The sequence below is a fragment of the Pundamilia nyererei genome, unplaced genomic scaffold (assembly GCF_000239375.1).
Source record: "Pundamilia nyererei isolate P.nyererei 1_Seehausen unplaced genomic scaffold, PunNye1.0 scaffold00042, whole genome shotgun sequence".
Lineage (NCBI taxonomy): Eukaryota > Metazoa > Chordata > Actinopteri > Cichliformes > Cichlidae > Pundamilia > Pundamilia nyererei.
In genome coordinates, this window is record NW_005187443.1 from 3993677 (window position 1) to 4014521 (window position 20845).

The 20845-nt window shown below is 39.3% G+C and overlaps 1 protein-coding gene across 2 annotated transcripts in view; it reads left to right on the forward strand.

The window, feature by feature from the left end:
• The window catches only part of cpne5b (copine Vb), a 141957-nt gene extending 123137 nt beyond the window's left edge, over positions 1-18820 (forward strand). For both annotated transcript variants that reach the window (XM_005731385.1, XM_005731386.1), the window contains 9 exons: positions 1041-1094; positions 2373-2434; positions 5510-5556; positions 6978-7159; positions 7324-7451; positions 8641-8743; positions 15262-15319; positions 15988-16061; positions 16663-18820. In XM_005731385.1, the coding sequence (XP_005731442.1) occupies positions 1041-1094; positions 2373-2434; positions 5510-5556; positions 6978-7159; positions 7324-7451; positions 8641-8743; positions 15262-15319; positions 15988-16061; positions 16663-16854 (900 nt within the window). In that variant the 3' untranslated portion in view covers positions 16855-18820. The remainder of the gene's footprint in view (positions 1-1040; positions 1095-2372; positions 2435-5509; positions 5557-6977; positions 7160-7323; positions 7452-8640; positions 8744-15261; positions 15320-15987; positions 16062-16662) is intronic.
• Positions 18821-20845: the final 2025 nt, after the last annotated feature.

The window sequence follows — 20845 nt, forward strand, 5'->3', positions numbered from 1 at the left end:
AGAACTCAAAGAAACCAAAAAACTAGACAGTATAAATAATATAAACTCAAAAGCCCTGGGTCGACGACCCAGGCATCCTAACACCTTCAGCAAAAGACGAATACCTGTCTTTTAGATGTCAGCTCCATTATACGCTACTGTTGATTCCTCTCTGCCTCCCGGGGAGACTGAAAGGCCCTTTAGTTTTTGCATCAGCAGATTGTTCAGTGTGTCAGACAAATTGCCATCCCTCCACGTTAAATTAGGGGCTGTCACTTCCATGCCTAGCAGCCATAGAGAATTGAGGTAATGAGCTGAGACGTCTTTGGTCTTCAGATTGACAATTCCGTCTTGTTTTGGAGCCGTTAGAATACCAGTAAAGCAAATGTACACCTCGCACCTTGAGCCCGTCTCACCCCATCGAGTCATTGCAACCCGAGATTCATGTTTGAATTTCCAGTCTCCAGTAATGTCACTGACGTGCATCCATTTCTAGTTTTTCTAATCTTCCCTTGCAGGAGCGTCGCTTTCTTATAATACCCATCTATTATTTCATAAACACGCGCCCTTTCTCACCTCACTGGTTCTCCTCCATCAGTCATATAGACACACTCACTGTTCCATCCTGCCTCCACGCTGCATACATCTGTGTGATGGCACGCGGTCTCTGTGTGCCACCCACACGCATGCCTTCATTACATTTGTTGCCTCCAATTAGGGTGGAATTATATCATCAAACCAAAGGGTGTGTATATGTGTAAAAGGAAACATTGCTTTAGAGTGTGTAAAAATACATCTGGCCCAGTGGTGTAGTATTTTTTTTTTTTGGTGAATGTAAAGGTTTGGTATGAAAGAGGCCGCTTTACAGTTTACATAAAATGTTTGCAGCTAATAAGCACAGCCCAGAATCGGTTCTGGTTTAAAGGCATTTTGTGTTACTGACTCTGGTAAGCTAGTGGCAGTAATAAATGTATAAATACTTTTCATATAAAGTATTTCTATGCTCAGCACATGATGGACTGGATTTTGGATTTCCTTTTCCTTTCCTTGTTTCTTTGTAGGTGATTAACACCAAAAAGAAAATGAAGAAAAAGAAATATGTCAACTCTGGAACAGTGAGTACAGTTTCAACACTAATCAGGGCTGACAGACTGCCGCTTTTCTGTTTCACACCTACTTTTCTTCTGTTAATGATTCCCTCTTTAATTTTCATGCAAGTGTTGTGGAAGACTTTGGAAGGTGTGCTTTCTATATCTGGACAACAGCATGAAGCACTGTACATGTTCTCTTTAATTGTCCACAGACCTGTTAATTAAACATGACGCACGATTGAGGCTACGTCTACACTAATACACCGGATAATTTGAAAACGGCGTTTTTGTCTAAAAACGTTGTTTTCAAGCGTCTCTGACCAGTTGTTCACCCACACTGAAATGATCAAAAACGTTACGTTCCTGTCTTGCACATGGGTGAAAACGTAAGATGATTCGACCTGCCTCATTTCTGTCTGCTGTTTATTTACTTTCTGGCTCTTTGACGTTGCGGCAAAATGTCAAGGACAAGCACAGAGTTTTTTAAATGGACTAACAATGAGGTGGAGTTCTTGCTGCGAGTAACACAAAAGTACAAAGTTGCAAAAGCGATTGAGATTTAAAGAATTTGAAGAAAAGCTATATGTAGGATGTACAGACTGATATAAATCTTAAATAGGGCTGTCAAAATTGAGAGCAAACAAAACAACTGCTGTGTAATGCCCTCCATAATCTTAGTTTAACTGGTCACATGACTGCGACACATGACTAAAATACATCATCGTTTTCAAAAAGTCTCCGGGTTCGCTGTCCACACTGCGACGCGAAAACGCCGTTTTCAAATGTATCCGCTTTGGAGAGCGTTTTCAAAACGCGGTGTTTTCCTTGACTCAAAACGCCGTCTCAGTGTGGACGGGAGGCCAAAACGGAGAGATTTTAAAACAAAAACGTATTAGTGTGGGCATGGCCTGAGTATATGGTACTTTAGGTAATTATGTTAAAAGAGAAATTTTATAATAAAAATGTATATGAGCGGGACAAAAGAAGGCTGACAGAACCTTAAAGACATGTGTTGAGTAGCCACCACCAGCAGCCATTTGTGACATTTGTGATTTCAACAGAGCTTACCTAGCAGCGTGGCTGTGAACACGTAATGCGTACAAATTTATCTCATTTTCTCTTCAAACATCTCCTCCGGCAATGCAAATGAGTCTTTCATCAGAAAGCGGCCGGCTCACATCTTTTACCAGAGAGAGCATAAAGTGCTCAACTAAGACATGATGTGGAGTTTATTTTGGATTAAGGGGAAAACATCAATACCTCTGCATTTAATCAAGTGTCTATCCTTGTCTTTAATTTCAGGTGACCCTGCTTTCCTTCTCAGTGGAGTCGGAGTTCACCTTCTTAGATTACATTAAAGGAGGGTGAGTGGGAATGACCACCTTCAAACTGAAAGAAACCATGAAATTGCCTTTTACTTGTATTGCCTTACTATGACTAAAAGCCTGTCATAAATAACGCCTCTGTCGAAGCATAAATCAAGGGAGGGAACATTTATAACTAATGCAGAAATACTTGGGTGGTTTCATCTTTGCACTTAATGATGCAGAGTGAGGTCACCGTTAAATATTTGTTGATTTCCCAGAAGTTGAAAGCTCAGCATCATATTTATTCAACCATGCTTGAAACACAAGCCTCTTGGCACATTTGTAGGACACTGAATAATATCAACATGTTCCTTTCCGATATTTTCTTGTTTTCCAGCTCTGATTATTCTCCAAGAACTCTGTAGAAAAATATCTGGCACTTTAATGTTCAAACAATAATTTGAGCCTTTGTTAACATACCAAAAACCGTCTGTGTGGTCTTCATTAAAAATGTTATTAAAATACTTTCCTATCTTTCATGCAGAGGGATCAAAAGTCCAATGTTCCACTGCAACTTTGTTAAACTGACTAATAAGTTCATAGCTGGAGTTATCTGGGGCATTGAAACTCCAAATGTATATTTAATGAGTTCTAAAAGATAAACGGTACAGTACCAGCCCTCCAACTTCAGTTAAGCTTTAACACCGGAGGCTGACGTGTGAATATCAAGTCTTTTTCAGGTGAAGTGTGTCTTTCAGGCGGATTGGGCTGTGCTTTGATCTCAAATGTCCCACAACAGCAGGGCAGCTGTCAGAGTTTTTATGTGCTGTGGCAGAGCTGACAAGTGTGACACATTTCGCTGACAGTTCCTGGCGTTGGCTGATTTATGATACAATAACCTTAAAGTTTAGTGGCCTCTCTTCAGAAATATCATCCTCATCAGTCTGGCCCCTAACATTACTGTGGTGCTTACTGAAAGACATCTGAGAGCTGGTTCTTGCAAATGTGAAGGCTCTTTTGAAAATGGATGTAAGTTTGTGAAAGTGTGCCACTTAAGCTGTCCAAACCCTTTGTAACCACAAAACAGGAGAAACACCTCCATCACTGCCGTCGTTTCTGCTCCAGCTGTTAAAGCACTTTTCTGTAATATTTAGCTTTACAGCTTTCATCGGGATAAAAGTTGAAGTATGCCTGCTTTTACATCTCATTTTAAAGCCACTGTAATCATAAAAGAGCAAGAACAATCTGACTATTCAAACAGCTTAAAAGCTTTCCACGTCAGTGTAGATCTCTTTCAAACTCAGCAGCACAGAGACCGTAAAGAGGTTAAAGACTGAGAGGACATATGAGGAAAATCGTTCAAACATACCTTTTTACCAATCACAAATTTGAAATAGGATGTGTAACAATTGTATTGTTGTGAATTAACATAAATGCAACACAAACTGTTCCCAGCGACCTGTAGGGCGAGAACAGAAGAACGTGCATAATCGATGCAGCTTGCAGAAACATACTGTGTATTTTTTTGTTCTAAATAATTATCAGTAAGTAGAGGAATATTTTAACTAGCAGCTTGCAAAACGCAGTAGTGTTGTGGTTGTGTTATTAATTGAAACTTCAGACATGCCGTGTGTGACAAATGTATTAGACCACCCCACAATGTAAGATGTAAGCCTGCGGTCCCCCGACCCCCTGGCCACGGGCTGGTACCGGTCCGTGAGTTGTTTGGTACCGGGCCGCGAGAGTTGAGGCTCGGGTGTGAACTGTATGGTATTCAGGGATTTTATCGTTTTTTATCGTTATTTTTTTATCGTTTTTATCACTAACTCGGTTTCCCTGGGTCCATGTAATGAATAAATCTTTTTTTTTTGGTATCGGTACTGGTTTTATTTTGTTGTATTTATCCGCAACACCTTAAATGCCGGTCCATGAATATATTGTCGGACATGAACTGGTCTGTGGAGCAAAAAAGGTTGGGGACCGCTGGTGTAAGCCACACCTGCTTTTTAACAGCACTTAAGGATTTATCCATCAGCGTTAACAACTCTATAATCAAAATGCTTTTAATGCTAAAATATAATTATTGTTGTTGTTGTGAATTTCCTACTGTTTTACTGAAAAGCTGGAAAAAATAGTGAAGCACATTATAATTTCTTGATGAAGATAATTACAGTCATTTACTTGAATTCCTGGACAGATAAAATGAGTTTTAGTGGGCAGACAAATCCAGTGTGCAAGCTCAAAGTTTGGTATAAAAATGTAGATTCGCTTTGTTATTTGCCTAAAAAATAACAAAATAATTTTTTTGTTTTAACCAAAATTTTTGACAGATTAAAAAAATACTTGCGTGTTCTTACTTTCATGAGAGGTGATCAAACAAATTAATGTAAATGAACATAAAAAGTCAATCTCACGCTGAAGAGCTCTGACTTTCCTGCTGTAGATGTACAATTTGCAAACCTGCCCTCCCAGACACTAATTATTTCCAAAATGTCCTAATGAATGAATAAAATGAAGTTTAATTAATGGTAAGGTGAGCAGGGTCAGGCTGTGGCATATTCTGCGTCCCTACCTAAAGCTGAAAGGTTAATGTGAATCCTTAAGTCATTCGTTTTTATTATCATTCTTTTGCTGTTCTCTCTGGTGACTTTCATAGATAATGAGAGGCTGTCGTGTGAGCCCCCGAAGGCCTCGTCTCATTGTTGTAAATTAGAAAGAAGAGGGGAGTGCTTCATCAGCAGGGAAAATTGGATTATGATTTACTCTTAAGTGCTCCATCAGTGTAATTGCTTGTTACCATGCTCCATCTCTCAGAAGCTCCTCGGCACCTCCGGCTTTTCTCGTGGAGGTGAAAGTCAGATAAACAAGATAAAAGAGTGTAATCACTTAAATGTTGTTTGACAACTGGCCGTACTTTGTATATTGATGCAATTGGTATTGACAGTGAGGCCGATCGATATCGTCATATGAAAAGATCGCCATGCTGTATGTGATCTCCCTCGTGTCTCTTGGGGTCGTGTGTGGTGGTTGGTATGAGCATGGAAATTTAATGAGCTCTGGCATGTTTTTATTGTTGGCTGCTGTCTTTTGTTGATTTTTTTTCCGATGTCCTCCCCTCCTTACCCCTTCTAGGACTCAGATCAATTTCACTGTGGCCATTGATTTCACAGCATCTAACGGTGAGTGATACTAACAGCAAAGTGTGTATGGAGAAGGGGGGTCGGGGATAAAAATATTTAGCATTGCTCCAAAAGCGTGGCACGTCCAAATTCACAGTGACACAAACCATCACTGCAGGCATGCACGTTGTACACATAGTGTCTCTAACAGCCGATGCCCTGGAAAGTTCTTACTATATGTTTTTTGAGAGCTTAAAGGGTAATTAGAGCAGGCGTCTAAGTTTTAAAAAGCAAATAGCACCACACTTAACTGTCATTACAATACTTATTCCAGTAATTATGACTGAATGCAGTACTGCAAAAGATTTATCTACAAGTCCTAGCTGTCAGCATGAATCACAGTTATTAGGGGGGAAATATAAGTTTCCCTCTTTCCTTTTTTTTGATTTATCACAGAAGAAAACTTATTTCCTCCCTCAACTTATACCAGCCTGTTTAGTAAAGCTAGTGTTTTTAGAAGAACTGAGCAAAGATTTATGAGCTGCATCAAGCAAAACTCTGAGTTTACATAGTATAATGTATTTCTATGCATGTTTTCATATGTTTCTATAAATCCCTATACCTATTTACCATTTTCCTAGCAGACTATAAAGAAAGGAGGGTTTGCTCAAGACTTTTACACAGTACTCTATCTGTGAGTCCATATTTGAAACCACCTTCGAAGGGTTGTGAGCCACAGATGGTGTTTTCAATCAACTTGTGGCTCCAGAGTATCTGGTTAAATCTCTAGCAATAGTGCCAGATACTAATGTCAGTTCTGCTTTTGTCAACCTCCATCCCACTTTAAAGACCTGCTGCATCAAAAATATGTTGTTGTTTTTTACAGTAAATCTGCCACCGTTTCCTGTGAAGGCTGGATGTTAGAATGGAAAGCTTAGCAGCTAATAAGAAGGGTGGAATATAGCAGACAATCATTTCTGTGCTGCTTCGAGATTTGCAGTTGTGGTGTTAGTCCAGGTGATATGCAATTTGTTGTTATACCCCGGGCCCTGATAAAGTCACTTGACCAGGAAAGCAGCAGGATTTGCGCTGTCAGATAGGAAGTAATAAAACTGGTGAGCACATATCACCAGCAACCTCACTGAGGGCAATGACAGCAACATTTTCTAAACACATAAAAAATATCCCAGCTGGGCAGTTAATACTGAATGACTTTATGATGTGCCGTTACAGCGGGGCTGTTTAAGAAGGTCACAGTTGTTGATAAGCTTACAGTTTGTTACAACGACTAACAGGGGTGAACATCACAGCTCAGGCTCACTGCAGTTATGTTAATGTGATCAGTGACCGCAGCTAATTGCTATTTTTAAATGTTAGAAAAAGTCCCACCCAAAAGCAGAACCTTCGATCGATTGCACCTGAAATATGACTTTGTTGCTTGTGCATCAAGATGAGCTTATGACTGATTTATTTGTCAACAGGTAATCCCTCCCAGTCCACTTCACTGCACTACATGAATCCCTACCAGCTAAATGCTTACGCCATGGCCTTGAAGGCTGTTGGGGAGATCATTCAAGACTACGACAGTGACAAGATGTTCCCGGCTTTAGGCTTTGGTGCCAAACTGCCGCCCGATTGGCGGGTGTCACATGAGTTCCCACTGGTATATGTCCCCCACCTCATATTACCTTTGACTGAGTTTAGCTGATTTTAAATGTTTAGCTGAATAATTTCTCACTTTGACAGTAACTACAGTAAATATTGTTTAGGTTTATTTGACTTTAAGAATCTTGAACTGGATCTTGTTTCTATTTTTATCCTTTTCAGAATGGAAACATTGAAAATCCATACTGCAATGGTATTGAAGGCATCTTAGAGGCATACCATCAGAGTCTAAAGACAGTGCAGCTGTATGGGCCGACAAACTTTGCTCCTGTGGTGAACCACGTTGCCAGGTGAGAGATCCATCCAAGCTGGTGAACTCTAACAGATGCTATTTAAATACTTTTTGGGACTTTCCACATAAGTTAAAATGATTTTACATGCAAATTCAAAAAACCGTCTTGGATTCTTTATTTATATTTTCCCCTTTCTTTTCTTCTTCATCTTCTTCTTCTTCTTTTTTACCAGCAGTCATTTTTGTTTTATCCCTGTGGATTTTCCTCTTGTGGCAACTGTTTATGCTTGTCTCTCTGTTATTATGATTTATACATTATTTATATCCAAATGCTAAAAACACAGTAATATTAAAAAAAAACTCTGCAGCTCAGAAAGATTATCTCAGAAACATATTTTTTAAAACAATTTATATGCAAAGAGGCCGGCAGCCTGCGTTATAGTCTGCTCGGTGTCTCAGATAGAATCAGCTGTTGTGGGAATTTATTGGCATAAATAGTGAGATTATCTTTTCTTTATAACATTGGAGTTAAAAAAAACTCAGCTTTAACATTTTTGACTTCTTGGCTTTAACTTATCTGACCTCTCTGCTTCACAACAAACAGCATGTGATGTGCTTCAGAATGAATTTTAATTGGCTCACAGCAATCAAAAAGCAGTCACACATATAGCCAGTGAAATAAACGACCAACAATCTAAGTCATATATTTTGACCTGCCACTGTATTTACACAGCCGTGGTGTGACGGGATTCGGTCGGTGTCATTTTTTGCCCTCACTGGCACATTTGTTGAGCCAAATCCAAACAGCTCTCCATCTGATTATGACGACGCTCTAATTAAAAATGTAATTCTGATAAAAAGGTATCTCACTTTTTTAAGCTGTGGCTTTCGGCCAGTCGGTATTTAGCATTTGAATAAGTCAGCTGATTTATAAAGAGATTTATTTTAACAAAGAAATGAATCAAACGGTGAAAGAAGGCTTTGTTTTAAATCTGCTTGATCTAATTAATCGCTCTCTTCTCATGGGCTGTTTTATTGCGTGTTATCTGAAGTACAGCAATGACAAAGAACATTTTTTATTGAATTTGCATGTAGTGAGAGTGCTCGATAAGGCGTGCACTGTCATCCGTTTGTTTTCCACATCGATGTTTTGATCAATTCATTAATAAGTCTTGAAGTCAGATTTGTTTCTGTATTAAAACGATAACACGGCATCATGTAATGATGGCTTCTATCTGTGTATGCAGATACGCAGCGGCGGTGCAGGACGGCTCTCAGTACTTTGTGCTCCTCATCATCACAGACGGCGTCATTTCAGACATGGCCCAGACCAAAGAGGCCATTGTAAATGTAAGAATGGGAAAGTGGGAGAGCATTTCCTGTTCTACAAAAAAGGCTAGATACACCCAACTTGTTTTGGCGTTAATGAGGACACTTTTGAACTCAATGATGCTGTGTAGCGTAGGCTAAAGGCCATTATTTAAATAATAAATTGTAATTTAAGAATATAAACGTGCTTCCTGGAGATACAAAAATCTCAACAGTCTTATTGCTGTGCCCAACTACAAACAGAAGCTGATTAAACTTTGTTCCCTTTACTCTACTCTCTCCCATTCATATTTCAACATGCTCAGTATTTCCTTTGCTTAGAGGGGACTATGTGCACTTGTTTCACTTCGGCAAAGAATGACAGCATTCACTGTTTTCTGCTGTCAGTAACGACGCTAGCACCAGTTCTTCTCTCCTCTGCTCCCTGTTTCACCATATCTGTATGCATATGTGTGGGCAGAGGGGAACATGGAGTAGAGCAGAGCAGACAGATGTAGTGGAGATTAAAAAAAATAGTTGAATTGCCAGCAGCTCATTGCTGTCGGTGCTGATAGAAGCGAGGCTAGTGCTGAGCTGAGAACTAGCAGCTCCTGCTGATAACATTACAGCTGCACCTTCTAACAAGCAAAGACAGAAGGGCTTTGACTGATTCACGGTGCCAGAGACGAAATTCACCTATACGCACCACAAGAGGTTACTTTGTTTGTCTTCATACAATCTTGTAGCAGTAAGGAGCACAATCAAACTCATTTTTCATCAATATGGAGCAACAAAACTGGTGTAGTGTAAAATGAAGTGCAGCAATAAATGTTGTTTTTAGCTGATTTTAGGGATGATTATGCGGTTAAGTGTGCACTGATTGCATGACAAACTCAAGGTTACAGCAAGAGGGCCAGGCAGCCTGTTTCACTGTTTCTAAGCTACAATGAGCTAATCAACTGTTGGCGCTAACTTTTCATGAGGTATCAAGTAAAAGTTTACTGATTGAGAAAATTACATATAGCTCTGTTGCTCAGTACGTCCTCAAATGTCTTATTTAGTCTGACCTGCTGACTGACAATCAATGGACGTGTTAGCTGCAGCTATTCAGCTGCTCTTGGAAATAAAAATTGTTATGTCTCCGATCAGCTCTAGCATGGCCTAAAACTTCTCTGTGGTTTTCTCTTCGGTCCATAGAACAGCACTGTGGTTTAATAATGGCCGCTGCAGTACGCAGAGAAAAAGGACTGGAATCATGGCTTTGAGCAAGCCGCATGTTTAGAACTGTAATTACACGTTTAGAAACTTTCTCATCAATGATACATAGACCATTAAATTACCTTAAGGTATTCCCTTTCTACCAGTGGACTATTAATAAATACGAGATGTGAAAAGATGAAGGGCATCTGGCGTAAAAAATTTGCTAAATCAAATATGCGGAGCTCCCCGCTGTGGCGACCCCCTGTGAGTAAGACAGCAGCTGAAAGTTTGGCTTATTTATACTGCCTCAGTAAATAAAGCAGCACAGCATTGTGTATTATTCCTCAGAGCTTCCCCCCCAAACTTGTCCTCACACCTTTCTTTCCCCAGCCTAAAACAGTAGGTAGCTGCTGTTCTCCCCTTTTCCTTTTCCTCCGTCTCTTCCCCTTTTCTTCCACTCCTCCTCAGCCTGCCACAGGCACAGAACACCCAGCAGACTGGATTTAAAGGGAATTTGCGACTGTTAGTCAAAACATTAGAACAGCCACACCTTCCTTTTAAGATCTTGCCTGCTGCTCTATCGCACTGCCTCCACCTCTTCTGATCTACTGATGCTTGCTGCTTCCACTGCTTGCCTTTTTACCCTCCACGGATCCCGGGCGAGGGAGGACACATGTGCTGAGGTTATATAAGCCTTTCTCATACATATTCACACTTGAAGAAAGATCTAAGAAACAGAGTGAGAGGAAGTGAGTGCCTGAGTTTATATTTGTACACATGTACGACAACTGGAGAGCGGTGTTTGCGGTATGTCTGGTTAACATGTGGACATGTGGCTTATCATGCGGGTTTATCAGTCACAACTGATTCTGCTGCATTAGAGAAATCCACCTGTCAATCACTCAGCAGCCCCCTCCTCTGCTCGGGTTGCTCTGCTGCCTCATTTTCTTTACCTCTGTGGAATCATGAGTCTCCCTCGCTCACACACACAAAGACCTGCTGTCTCGCTCCATCTTTTTCCCACTCAGAGATCTACACCTCTTTGTCTTCATCTGCACCCTCCATACTTCTGTCACCACATTCAGACTATAAAAAAATCCTCTGCTGCCTTTGATTTCCTTCCTTTCTCATCTTCTTCTTGTTATCTGTCTGTGCTTTGTGCTCTGTCTCTTTATCGGTGCAGGGACCCAACAAAAGCACTTCACTTCACAACCATTTAACCTCCATTTTTTTTTGCACTGTTTAGATGTTGATGCGAAATCAAGTTTATGGTGCAGAGAAATGAGCCCTGTTGAAAGAAAACTGAAGTTATGTGGATGCAGCTGCAGTTTTTTTAAGTTAATTATCCTCCTGAAATGGAAGGACATAATTTGAGTTTCAGAAGTAGCGGCTGCTGGATCTCTGTAGAAAGCACAGCTAGTAAGGGAAACACAGCTCATTGCTTTTCAATGATTGTTAAAAGATTCAAATTCCTGTGGTAACAGTTCGTGTATATGACACGACCTTTTCAGCATGCGTCTGTCATGACCGGCATAAAAAAGTCGAGCATATAATACACGACACCTGGGAACATATTTATCACTCAGTTTTTATTTTTGAACAAATGGGCGTTTGTTTTCTGACAGACTCACAAAAAAGAGCTTTTATGTATTCAGATAAATAATCATTAAGGAAAATGAGCATGATGTAAACTGAATGTATACCAATGAAGGAAATTTCATTAGATTTTTGCAGGTAAGTCAAATGGTTAAAAAACAGCATTTTGATGCATATAGTAGCTACTCTGACTTTATCAGCTGTATTCAGCTACATCCTTTATCTAATGTAGGTTTTTCATACTTGCATCCTGGAAGTGAAAGCACAGAGTTTAAGGTTTTCATCAACTGTCTTCGTCAGTCTTTGTATGTTTATGTGATATCGCATATTACAATCCTAAAGACGATACTCAACTGAAAACACGAACCTACTCCTGCGTTTCTCTGTAATGTAAGGGAATATTTATTATAGTGATGCTCCTTATTGTCTCCTTAACAGATGGACCAATCTCAACAAAACATTGCATGAACATCGTCACACATACAGCAATTATTAACGTGTATATGTTTTAAAAAACATTTATTATAAATCCCAGTTCTTTTTATTTTTTCATCCATGCAAATGCAATGTTAAATTCTCTATTTACGTCTATTTGTGTTTCACGGTCACCAAAATTTGCATCCAAGTGTAATTTTCTTCATGTCACTGCTGAATATGAAGAATCTGAAAAAGCACCATAGGCCAGGATAGTAGTAATAATAGGAAACAATATACAGCTAGTGGCTAGAGAGAGGGACAAAAATGAACTATAGGGCTAACCTGAATGTTTTGTGAGAGGAGTAACCTTCCCCGTAATGTACATATGTTTGTCACACAAGCACTGTCATGTTAGTGATCACTGTGATGCTGAGAAAACTGTATTCAATATAAAAAACATTTTGTGGGTAAAATCTGATTACATTCAGCCACATTCTTCTTAATGCAGTCAATACTAGTCTGTCAAGATGTGAATGATAGTGGGCTGCTTTGTTTAATAACTGGCTGAACACAGAATACACTCTGACAGTTCAAAGGTAAGGTCTGCACTCACTGATAATTGTGTTATTTTTAAAAGTCTTCGATCCTAAATTTTCCTCTGAGCTGACATCTGAGGCAGCCAATGTCAGACAGTCTAGTAACATAGCTGACCATGTGTGAATGAAATGGTTATTACTCTAAACATAAATCCATAAAGCCCCTTAAGCTCATATGTGTAATTGCAATAACACAATCACTCATCAAAGCATGCACATGCCTGGCATTTGAATTTAAGAAGCACAAACAAAGTGAAGTTGCAAGTTTTGACTGACACTTTGTTTTGTTGTCTCATTAGACTGGATCTCTACTGCAAAACAGGGTGACAGGAGGACTGCAAAAGTGGGGCATGGTGGATTGCCAGGTTATTTTTAGTGGCATTTGATGTTGAGATGTGTGTGTCTCTGGCTGCGCATACACTTACGGATATCTGCGAGTATGAGTGGGAGGACAGGCACTGACAGGAGTCGCGTTGAACACTGATAATCGCGTTGATGTGATGTGGCTGAGGTACTGAGGACACAAACTGCTCTCATCCCTGTGGGAAAAAAAGAGGTTGCCTGATTTGCCACAGTGCATTTGTCTTGTGCCAGCAAGTTTAACCCTGGTGATGTGACTGCTTTGTAAAAAATATGTGAGTCTAGGAAACCTAATTAGATGTAACAGGAGATTTTGCATTGAGCTTTCATGGTGTCATTTATGCGGAAAGGCCACTTCTAGACATAAATGGATAAAGTACAATGCTTAGAATATTAATTTATGTCTAATATTTATTTCTACAAATAAAATTATACAACATTTCACTTTTCGTGGTTGCAAACTCCACAAAGATTGACTCCTAAGCTAGTTGGGAGAAAACATGCTGTCCAGATGAGCACTGAATAACCTTTCCCCTTTAGCAGATATCCTGATTGTGAAAATGGCATTCTAACATACAAACATCTAATATACAAATATTTGTTTGTATCACCAGAAGTTTACAAGTTGTTGCTTATATAATAACGTATGGGGCAGCATGGTGGGGAAGCGGTTAGCACTGTTGTCTAACAGTAAGAAGTTAGCCGGGGTTAGGTTAATTGGTTACGTTAATTAGGCAGCCGGCATGTCCAAGATGTTCCCCATCTCTCTTCCCATGGCAGCTGGGATAGGCTCACTCCCTCTGCCACCCTAAATGTTCTCTTTGTTACACTTGCACACTTTCATGGTACTGTGCAGATAGCTGTGTTTCCAGACTGACTCCATTGAGATTCGGGCTCTGGGAGGTTCATGCCGTTCTTTGTGGAAACTTGTATGCGTGTTGTCATGCAGTGGAATAAATTTGTGACCAATAGGATGGTTCCCTAGTGATGCTGCATAATGGATGGAAGACAATGTAATGTGTCATGATAGAGCGATCCAGTGGTTAAGTGGTAAGAACCGTCACTTCAAAGCATCGAGGTTCTGGGTTAAACTTTTATGGGTGGATTTTCTATCTGGGCCTCCCTCCGGGTACTTTGGTGTCCTAATTAGTCTAAAGACATGCAATTTATTGATGATTGTAAATTGCCCACAGGGTTGTGGTCAATAAAGTGCATAGATAAAGTGATGCATGAGTCATTAAATGTGGCTAGACTATGAAAGTACTCTATAAATGCCAGTTTATTTCCAAGTGCCTTTTGGTTGCACGCTGCACGTGTTTATATCTCAGCTGGATGAAGTTTGTTTTTACTTTTCATTCTTTCTTTTCATTTCTTTTCATCTACCTAAGTGAAAAATACCAGCAAATCTAATGAATGCAGGACAGCCCCGCATGTTCCACTTGTAGCTTGTGCAATTATGTGCACATTAATTGTTGACTAGACATATACACCCACAGAAGCTCTCTCACACAGACTGGTAAATTACAGCACAGTGAGAAATAATTTAGGAAATGTAGCAGCACCATATTATTTGCTGTTGTGTTCATTTATTTTCCATCAAAGGTTAGTGCCGATCTCTTCCACAGTATCAAGACCAACTGCACTCGACATGAGTCCCCAGTGTGGCCTGGGAGTGGCTGGGTGGGTGAATGAGGATGGTTGCCCTAGTGACTGAGTTGGCACCTCCTCCCTCTCCCTCTTCTCCTGGTTCATAAATGCGACCATCCAGCTGTTTTCCCTTTAGTCTCAGCCAGCTTCGTAGTTTCACACTTCTGTTCGGCATTCATCCAGGCGGCAAATTCCGACATAAACGTCTACAAATATTTGTGTGAAAATAAAAAATCTGCCACTTTTAGCTATTAAAACAGCATGAGATACCAGTGTGGCATTTCAGATGACACTACTAGTGTTTTCAGTGAGTTAATCTCCATTCCTCAGTCTGACAATCAGCATTTAATGGTCCGTTGCTGAGTGAAGCCTCTACATAACAGCTGGTGTCATTCAAATGACAGAAAATTGGATTCTGAAATATCAGAAATCTGGGATAAGTTTAGGAAAAAGTATAGATATTTTGCATTAGCATCTTGTTTCATTAGCTTTTCGAGCTGAGCTCTTGCTTCTTTCTCCCCCTTTTATGTTTTCTCTGAAAGTCTGTTCTTACCCAAAGGTCATTTAGCTAGTTAAAGGTTGATATAGACCTTTTCTGCTGCTGCAGTCTGCTGCATGTAAAAGAGCGTGTAACTAGTACAATGTCATTATGTCACTGTAATAGGCACAAGAGGTTAGTGGTAATGGTGACAAGCTCTGTGAGCTAGAAAAAAATTGAGTCGTTTCATTTCTATTTCTCTGCAGGGTGCCAAGCTTCCTATGTCAATCATCATAGTCGGAGTGGGTCAGGCTGAGTTTGACGGTACGTTAGCTTTAAATTTTTACCTTTAGAATGATTGTAATTGTAAAGACCTGGTTTATTAAGGAGGTAAAGCGTTTATGTGCGTGTCAAAATAAACGTGTGATGAAAATTATTATTATTATTAAATTACATCATGCATTATCTTCTGGAGTAATGAAAGAACTGATATAGCTGTGAGACAGCCTTTATCAGCCAATCAAATCAGGCAACCAGTGTATCAGTCATTCTCCACGAATAATTGACAATTTAATTCAACTCGCAGTCTGTTATAATAAGAGCTGGTTCTAACCTCACTGGCACTAATTCTGAGAAATACCAGAGAGAAAATTACTGTACAAACTCATTTGTCTCAGTAGAGAAAGGAATGAGGAGGTGGATGCAGGCATAATTGTAGAAGAAATGGCTGGGGTTAATTGCTGGGTTTGCAGTATTTAGTGCTGATGATTCTAAATTGCACAGTCTATATTAAAGGACTTATTAGTTGATTAGACATGCAAAAAAGAACAATTATAGCTTTTACTAGTGCTAAAAGATCATATTTAAATTAGGATTTTTATCATCTGTGATAAATAAACCTTTTAGTGTAAGAACCTTTTGTCACAAAGGCAGCTGCCTCTAACCAGTTTTCACACTATGTGTGTGTGTTTGTGTGAACTTGTGTCTTCCAGCTATGGTGGAGCTGGATGGTGATGACATCAGGATCTCATCCCGGGGGAAACTGGCAGAGCGAGACATAGTTCAGGTGACTGGCCTTTACAGCATGAAACAAACTTTGGCTGTATTCATTGCACGAGTCTGAGAATCACGTTAGGGTCAAAGGTCATGGAATTTACACAGAATATCTTTTGTCAGTGAAGAGAGAGACAGAAAACAATGGTGAATTATATCCCCCCCACGAATCATTACAAGCAATAACAAAGGGTAAAAAAAAGTCTTTAAGAGTAATTTATCAGACTATAGAGGGAAAATATGTCTTTTTGCTCAAGCACATTCATTCTCCTAAGGGAAACCATATCAGAGGATTAGTGACGGATGAGCATCCTAAAGCTTTCAGGATCCTGCAAATGTTGACTAACATAGGGGCTTAAACATGAGCCTCAGAGATTTCTCCGTGCGGTGTCCCACCCTGCTCTCCAAACCTGCTTGTGTACAGTGTCAAAAAGTATTAGGAGCTTTCCATGGATCACAACAGTTGTCCAATAAGCCCGGATGATATTATATCAGCTAGGCAAAACCATGTGCTCTTTAATAGTTTCCCACATCACACCACTCTGTATCGACAAACTTTAAATATTAAATCACTGTCATTTCAAATCATTTTTATGTCTGTTGTTTTTCCTCAGTTTGTTCCTTTCAGAGATTATATGGACCGGACAGGTAACCACGTACTAAGCATGGCACGACTTGCTAAAGATGTGCTAGCAGAGATCCCTGACCAGTTCATCTCTTACATGAAGAGCCGGGGAATCAAACCCAACCCGGCGCCACCTCCTTACACACCGCCGGGACACACACATCACCACACTCAGATCTGATGCCCTCCTCTTTGGCTTTTCACTGAGGACTGACAATAATCAGCAGCTTCTCAGAGTTCAGTGGAAACTCTCTGCCTCCTGTTTTTTTTTTTTTTGTGCAAAAGGAGAAGGGGCACCACGAAACGGGTGTTGAATTTTGTGCTGTACACTCCAACGACTATTGGAGTAGTACTTTCTGTTTTCCTGTGATATATTCCTCTGTTTGGTTTCTCTTGAAGAGAAACTACAAACCTTTCAGGACTCGTGGGTAAAAGCCTTTTAGGCTGTGACTGTTTCATGTCCAATATGACAGCAGGTTGGTTAAAAACGATCATGTTGTGGTTAAAACTTGTGCCTGTTTGTGGTTGTTTCTCTAAGTGTATCAGGACATGTGAACTTTAACCTGAACCTTGCTCGTCAGTCACTGGTGTGGCCTAATACAGTGAAATTTTTTAGGCACCTTTTTCCCTTCTGGAATAAGTTTTTATATTTGGGAATATTTCTGTATCTGCTGATGCAACCGTTATGAAGAAAGAAAAGCCGTAAGAGTGTCGTTTACAATTTATTACCCTGAAGATTAATCAGGCTTGTCATACCATGACACTTCACCACCTGTCCTTCAGAGATTTAGCGAGTAAATGTTTATAAGAGCATGTCATATAAGAGTTTAAGGCACATAATCCAGTATTTATTCTCAAATGTTATTCAGAGTGGCATGGACCTTTGATAGATTGTTTTAACACCATAAAAATCTACCCATTTTGAAGTGGTCAACAGTTACTTTAAGTGAGTTGGATTGAAAAGCACAACCTGACTACACACAAGTGTAAGAATTATGAAGATAAAAGGTTAACCCCACTTAATCATTCTGCTGCTATTCATTGTGTTTGAAGAAACTACAACTGAGATACTTTTGCACCACAATCAAAGGTGCATGTAACTTTCTACACACAAGTTTTAATACAGAGGCTTGTTCACCACAGGATGTGTTGCACATGAAGAGCATTAACTACAGCCCCATTTCCAAAAAAATTGGGAAGCTGCATAAACTGCTAATAAAAACAGATTGTTGTGATTTCTAAATCATTTACAGTAATCCCTAGATTTACTTGAAAGTGCTACAAACAGATAACATGTCTGTTGAAAGAGACAAATCATTTTTTGGGGGGAAAAATATTTCTTCTTTTTGAATTTCATGCCAGCAACAGTCTTCAAAAACTTTGTGTCAGCGCCAAGAAAAAAATGGGTAAGTTGTGTTGAGGCTGAGTCTTTCAGTGCGACTGCTCTTCTTCATTCTGTGTCGGCAAAGAGTTTCACAATTGAAGAAGGTCTCTCCCGGTAAATAAAAAAATATTGGGATTTCATTATCTTCCATATATAATATTGTAATGTCTGGAGAAATCTCTGTAACACAAGAACAAGGCTGACACCCAATGTTGTATGACAACCATGAAGTTCAACTGCCTCAAACGCCCTTTATTTAAAAACAGACACAATTCTGCAGAAAGAATTACAGACTGAGATCAGCAAAACTGTAAAACCCAGGAAAGCTGATGTAATGCTTTGGATTAGATGTATGGTAATCCCTTTGTTTTAATATTTCCTGAGCAATCTTCAAACATTGCATCTTTCTCCTGCCTTAACAGATGCTGCATGAGCTCATAGCTAATTTGCATGCGGTTACAGAATGTAAGTACCAAGGCCATTTCTCAGTTGTTACTGCTTATCCCATATTTAAAACCTAACAAAATGTGCTTTTAATAAAAAAAGAAATGAAAGTTCAAAGAAATGCAGCTGTTAAACTGTCAGAGCGTGTTCTGAAGCAGAAGCAGAACACGTGACTCTGAATGTTTAAATTGCAATTTTGTACATGTTTGTCCATATAGCAGAATAGTCACACCCCTAAACATGCCCCTTTTTCTTTTTTCTTTTATATATTGCTGGCATTGAATCCAAAATACCCCCCCCCAAAAAACAAACAAACAAAACAAAAACAAACAAACAATCACATTATTTGATATATTGTCATTTTTTAATGGCATTAATTGCTGCATTCTGTTTTGATTTACATTTTGCACAATACCAAGTGGTTTTGGAAAAGGATGGTGATTTACTGTAATAGCTTTTAACCATTGAATCCTATAGACTTTTCTTTTTACTTATTTTGAAGTGCACCATAAATATAAAATATATAAGATCGTACATTTAAAAAAAAAAGTAAGTTGGAAACAAAAAAAGATGATCACACATTTTAACAGTATATATATGTATAAATACTATCCAGTGTTAGGTTTCCAACCTGACCTGATCTGAGTTTTAATATCTCCCGCATATTAACTGTCGAGCAATTGCTTTGATTTGCCTTATTTTTAAATAAAACAAATAATGTTATCAGCACACATGTTGATAGCAAAGGGCATTGTTTTAAATATAATCACATATTTCTGATATTTTACACTGACAACCATTAGGACAACTGAGTGGCCAGTAGTTACATAAATATGTTCCCTAACTCATTTTCCGTCCCAGTAGCCGGTTATTTTAGCCTTGATGCTATTCTTAACACGCCACCTCTGCAGCCCAGACACTTTCACTGACAGTGAAAACCTGTAAGCCCCTGGTGATCACGCATCAGCAGCCACAAAAGCTCCATCCTCATAAACTCCTCCCGAGAGATTTTCATGTAATATAGAGCCGTCCTCCCTGCACCTTATAACAAGTATCTTCTGGCAGATAGTTCAAAAGCAGTTTCCAAAGCTTCACGATGTATTACATTTAGTGGGCAAGAAATCCTTTAATCTGTGCAAAACACTTTCAAGTTTTTGTTTTAATTTGGCTTTCTGTACAATCTTAAAACCTCTCGCATATCCAGTTTTACAGAGTTTATAAGATTCCTCTTTCCACAACAATGCAACAATGATCCATAAAGTCTTTTGATTGTAGCTGTAAAATAATGAAGTAAAAGGTTTTTGTAATGGAAGAAATTGAAATGATATCATTATACATGCACAATACATATAATACGGGATTACAGTCGTAAGAAGACACAAAGTATTTATGCTTTAGTCAATTACAGTATTTCAGTGTTATGCTTTGTTTAGTATTCATTAGCAACACCACCTGCCTTTCTACTTTAAGCTTTGTTTACTTAAGGAACAGGAAGCATCGCTACATTTATACAAATCACTGAGGAGGGCTATATTTGAAAGCAGCCTATACATGCTGCATAAAAATGAATTTGAAAGGGAGGCGTCTGCGTCCACTTTTAGTTCATTCCATCTTTCATAACGTCATTGTTGCATAGTTTGAAACAGGATCCAATTTTGGTCAAAATTGAAATATGTTATGCTGCAGTCACGCTAAGGAAAACAGTGATTGGAGACTAAAGCACAACCAAATCTTGCAGTCTTGTTGCCTTTGAAACGGCTGCTTTAAAGACGGGGATTGGGTCTGCGACCAGGCGACTTCAAAACCACTTTGGTGATAAAATGACTATAAGATAGAGTCAGTCTGCTATCAGTTTGTGACTGAATGGGGTCAAGCTGGGAAGTACATCTATTTATGGTCATACGGCAAAAACTGGAAATATGCTGCCATCTGCATTCACAGAAATTCACATTGAATAGAAATTTGAATTCGTTAGTTAACTTCAGAGTCTAGCCAGAACTTTATAGATTTAAAACAGAGATTTAGACCTTTCTCCATGAATGGTGACATAGTTGCTGCAGCACAATGATTTAACTGCAGAGTGACACCGGCGCTTTGAACCAGTACAACCAGAATACAACCAGCTGAGTCAAGGACCTTACTGCAAACAGACAGGTCACTGACGAGGTGCATCAATATTTTGCAGACAGGTTGCCTCCCACCAGGCAACCTGTGCAACCACCTTGCAGTTGAAAGAGGTCTACAAGAGACTTAAACCTTAAATTCCTAGTCACAAGGAGGTTGCTTTCCTGTTTTTACTCTGTGACTGAGACAATAATAACTTAACGACAGATTTCTAGATGAC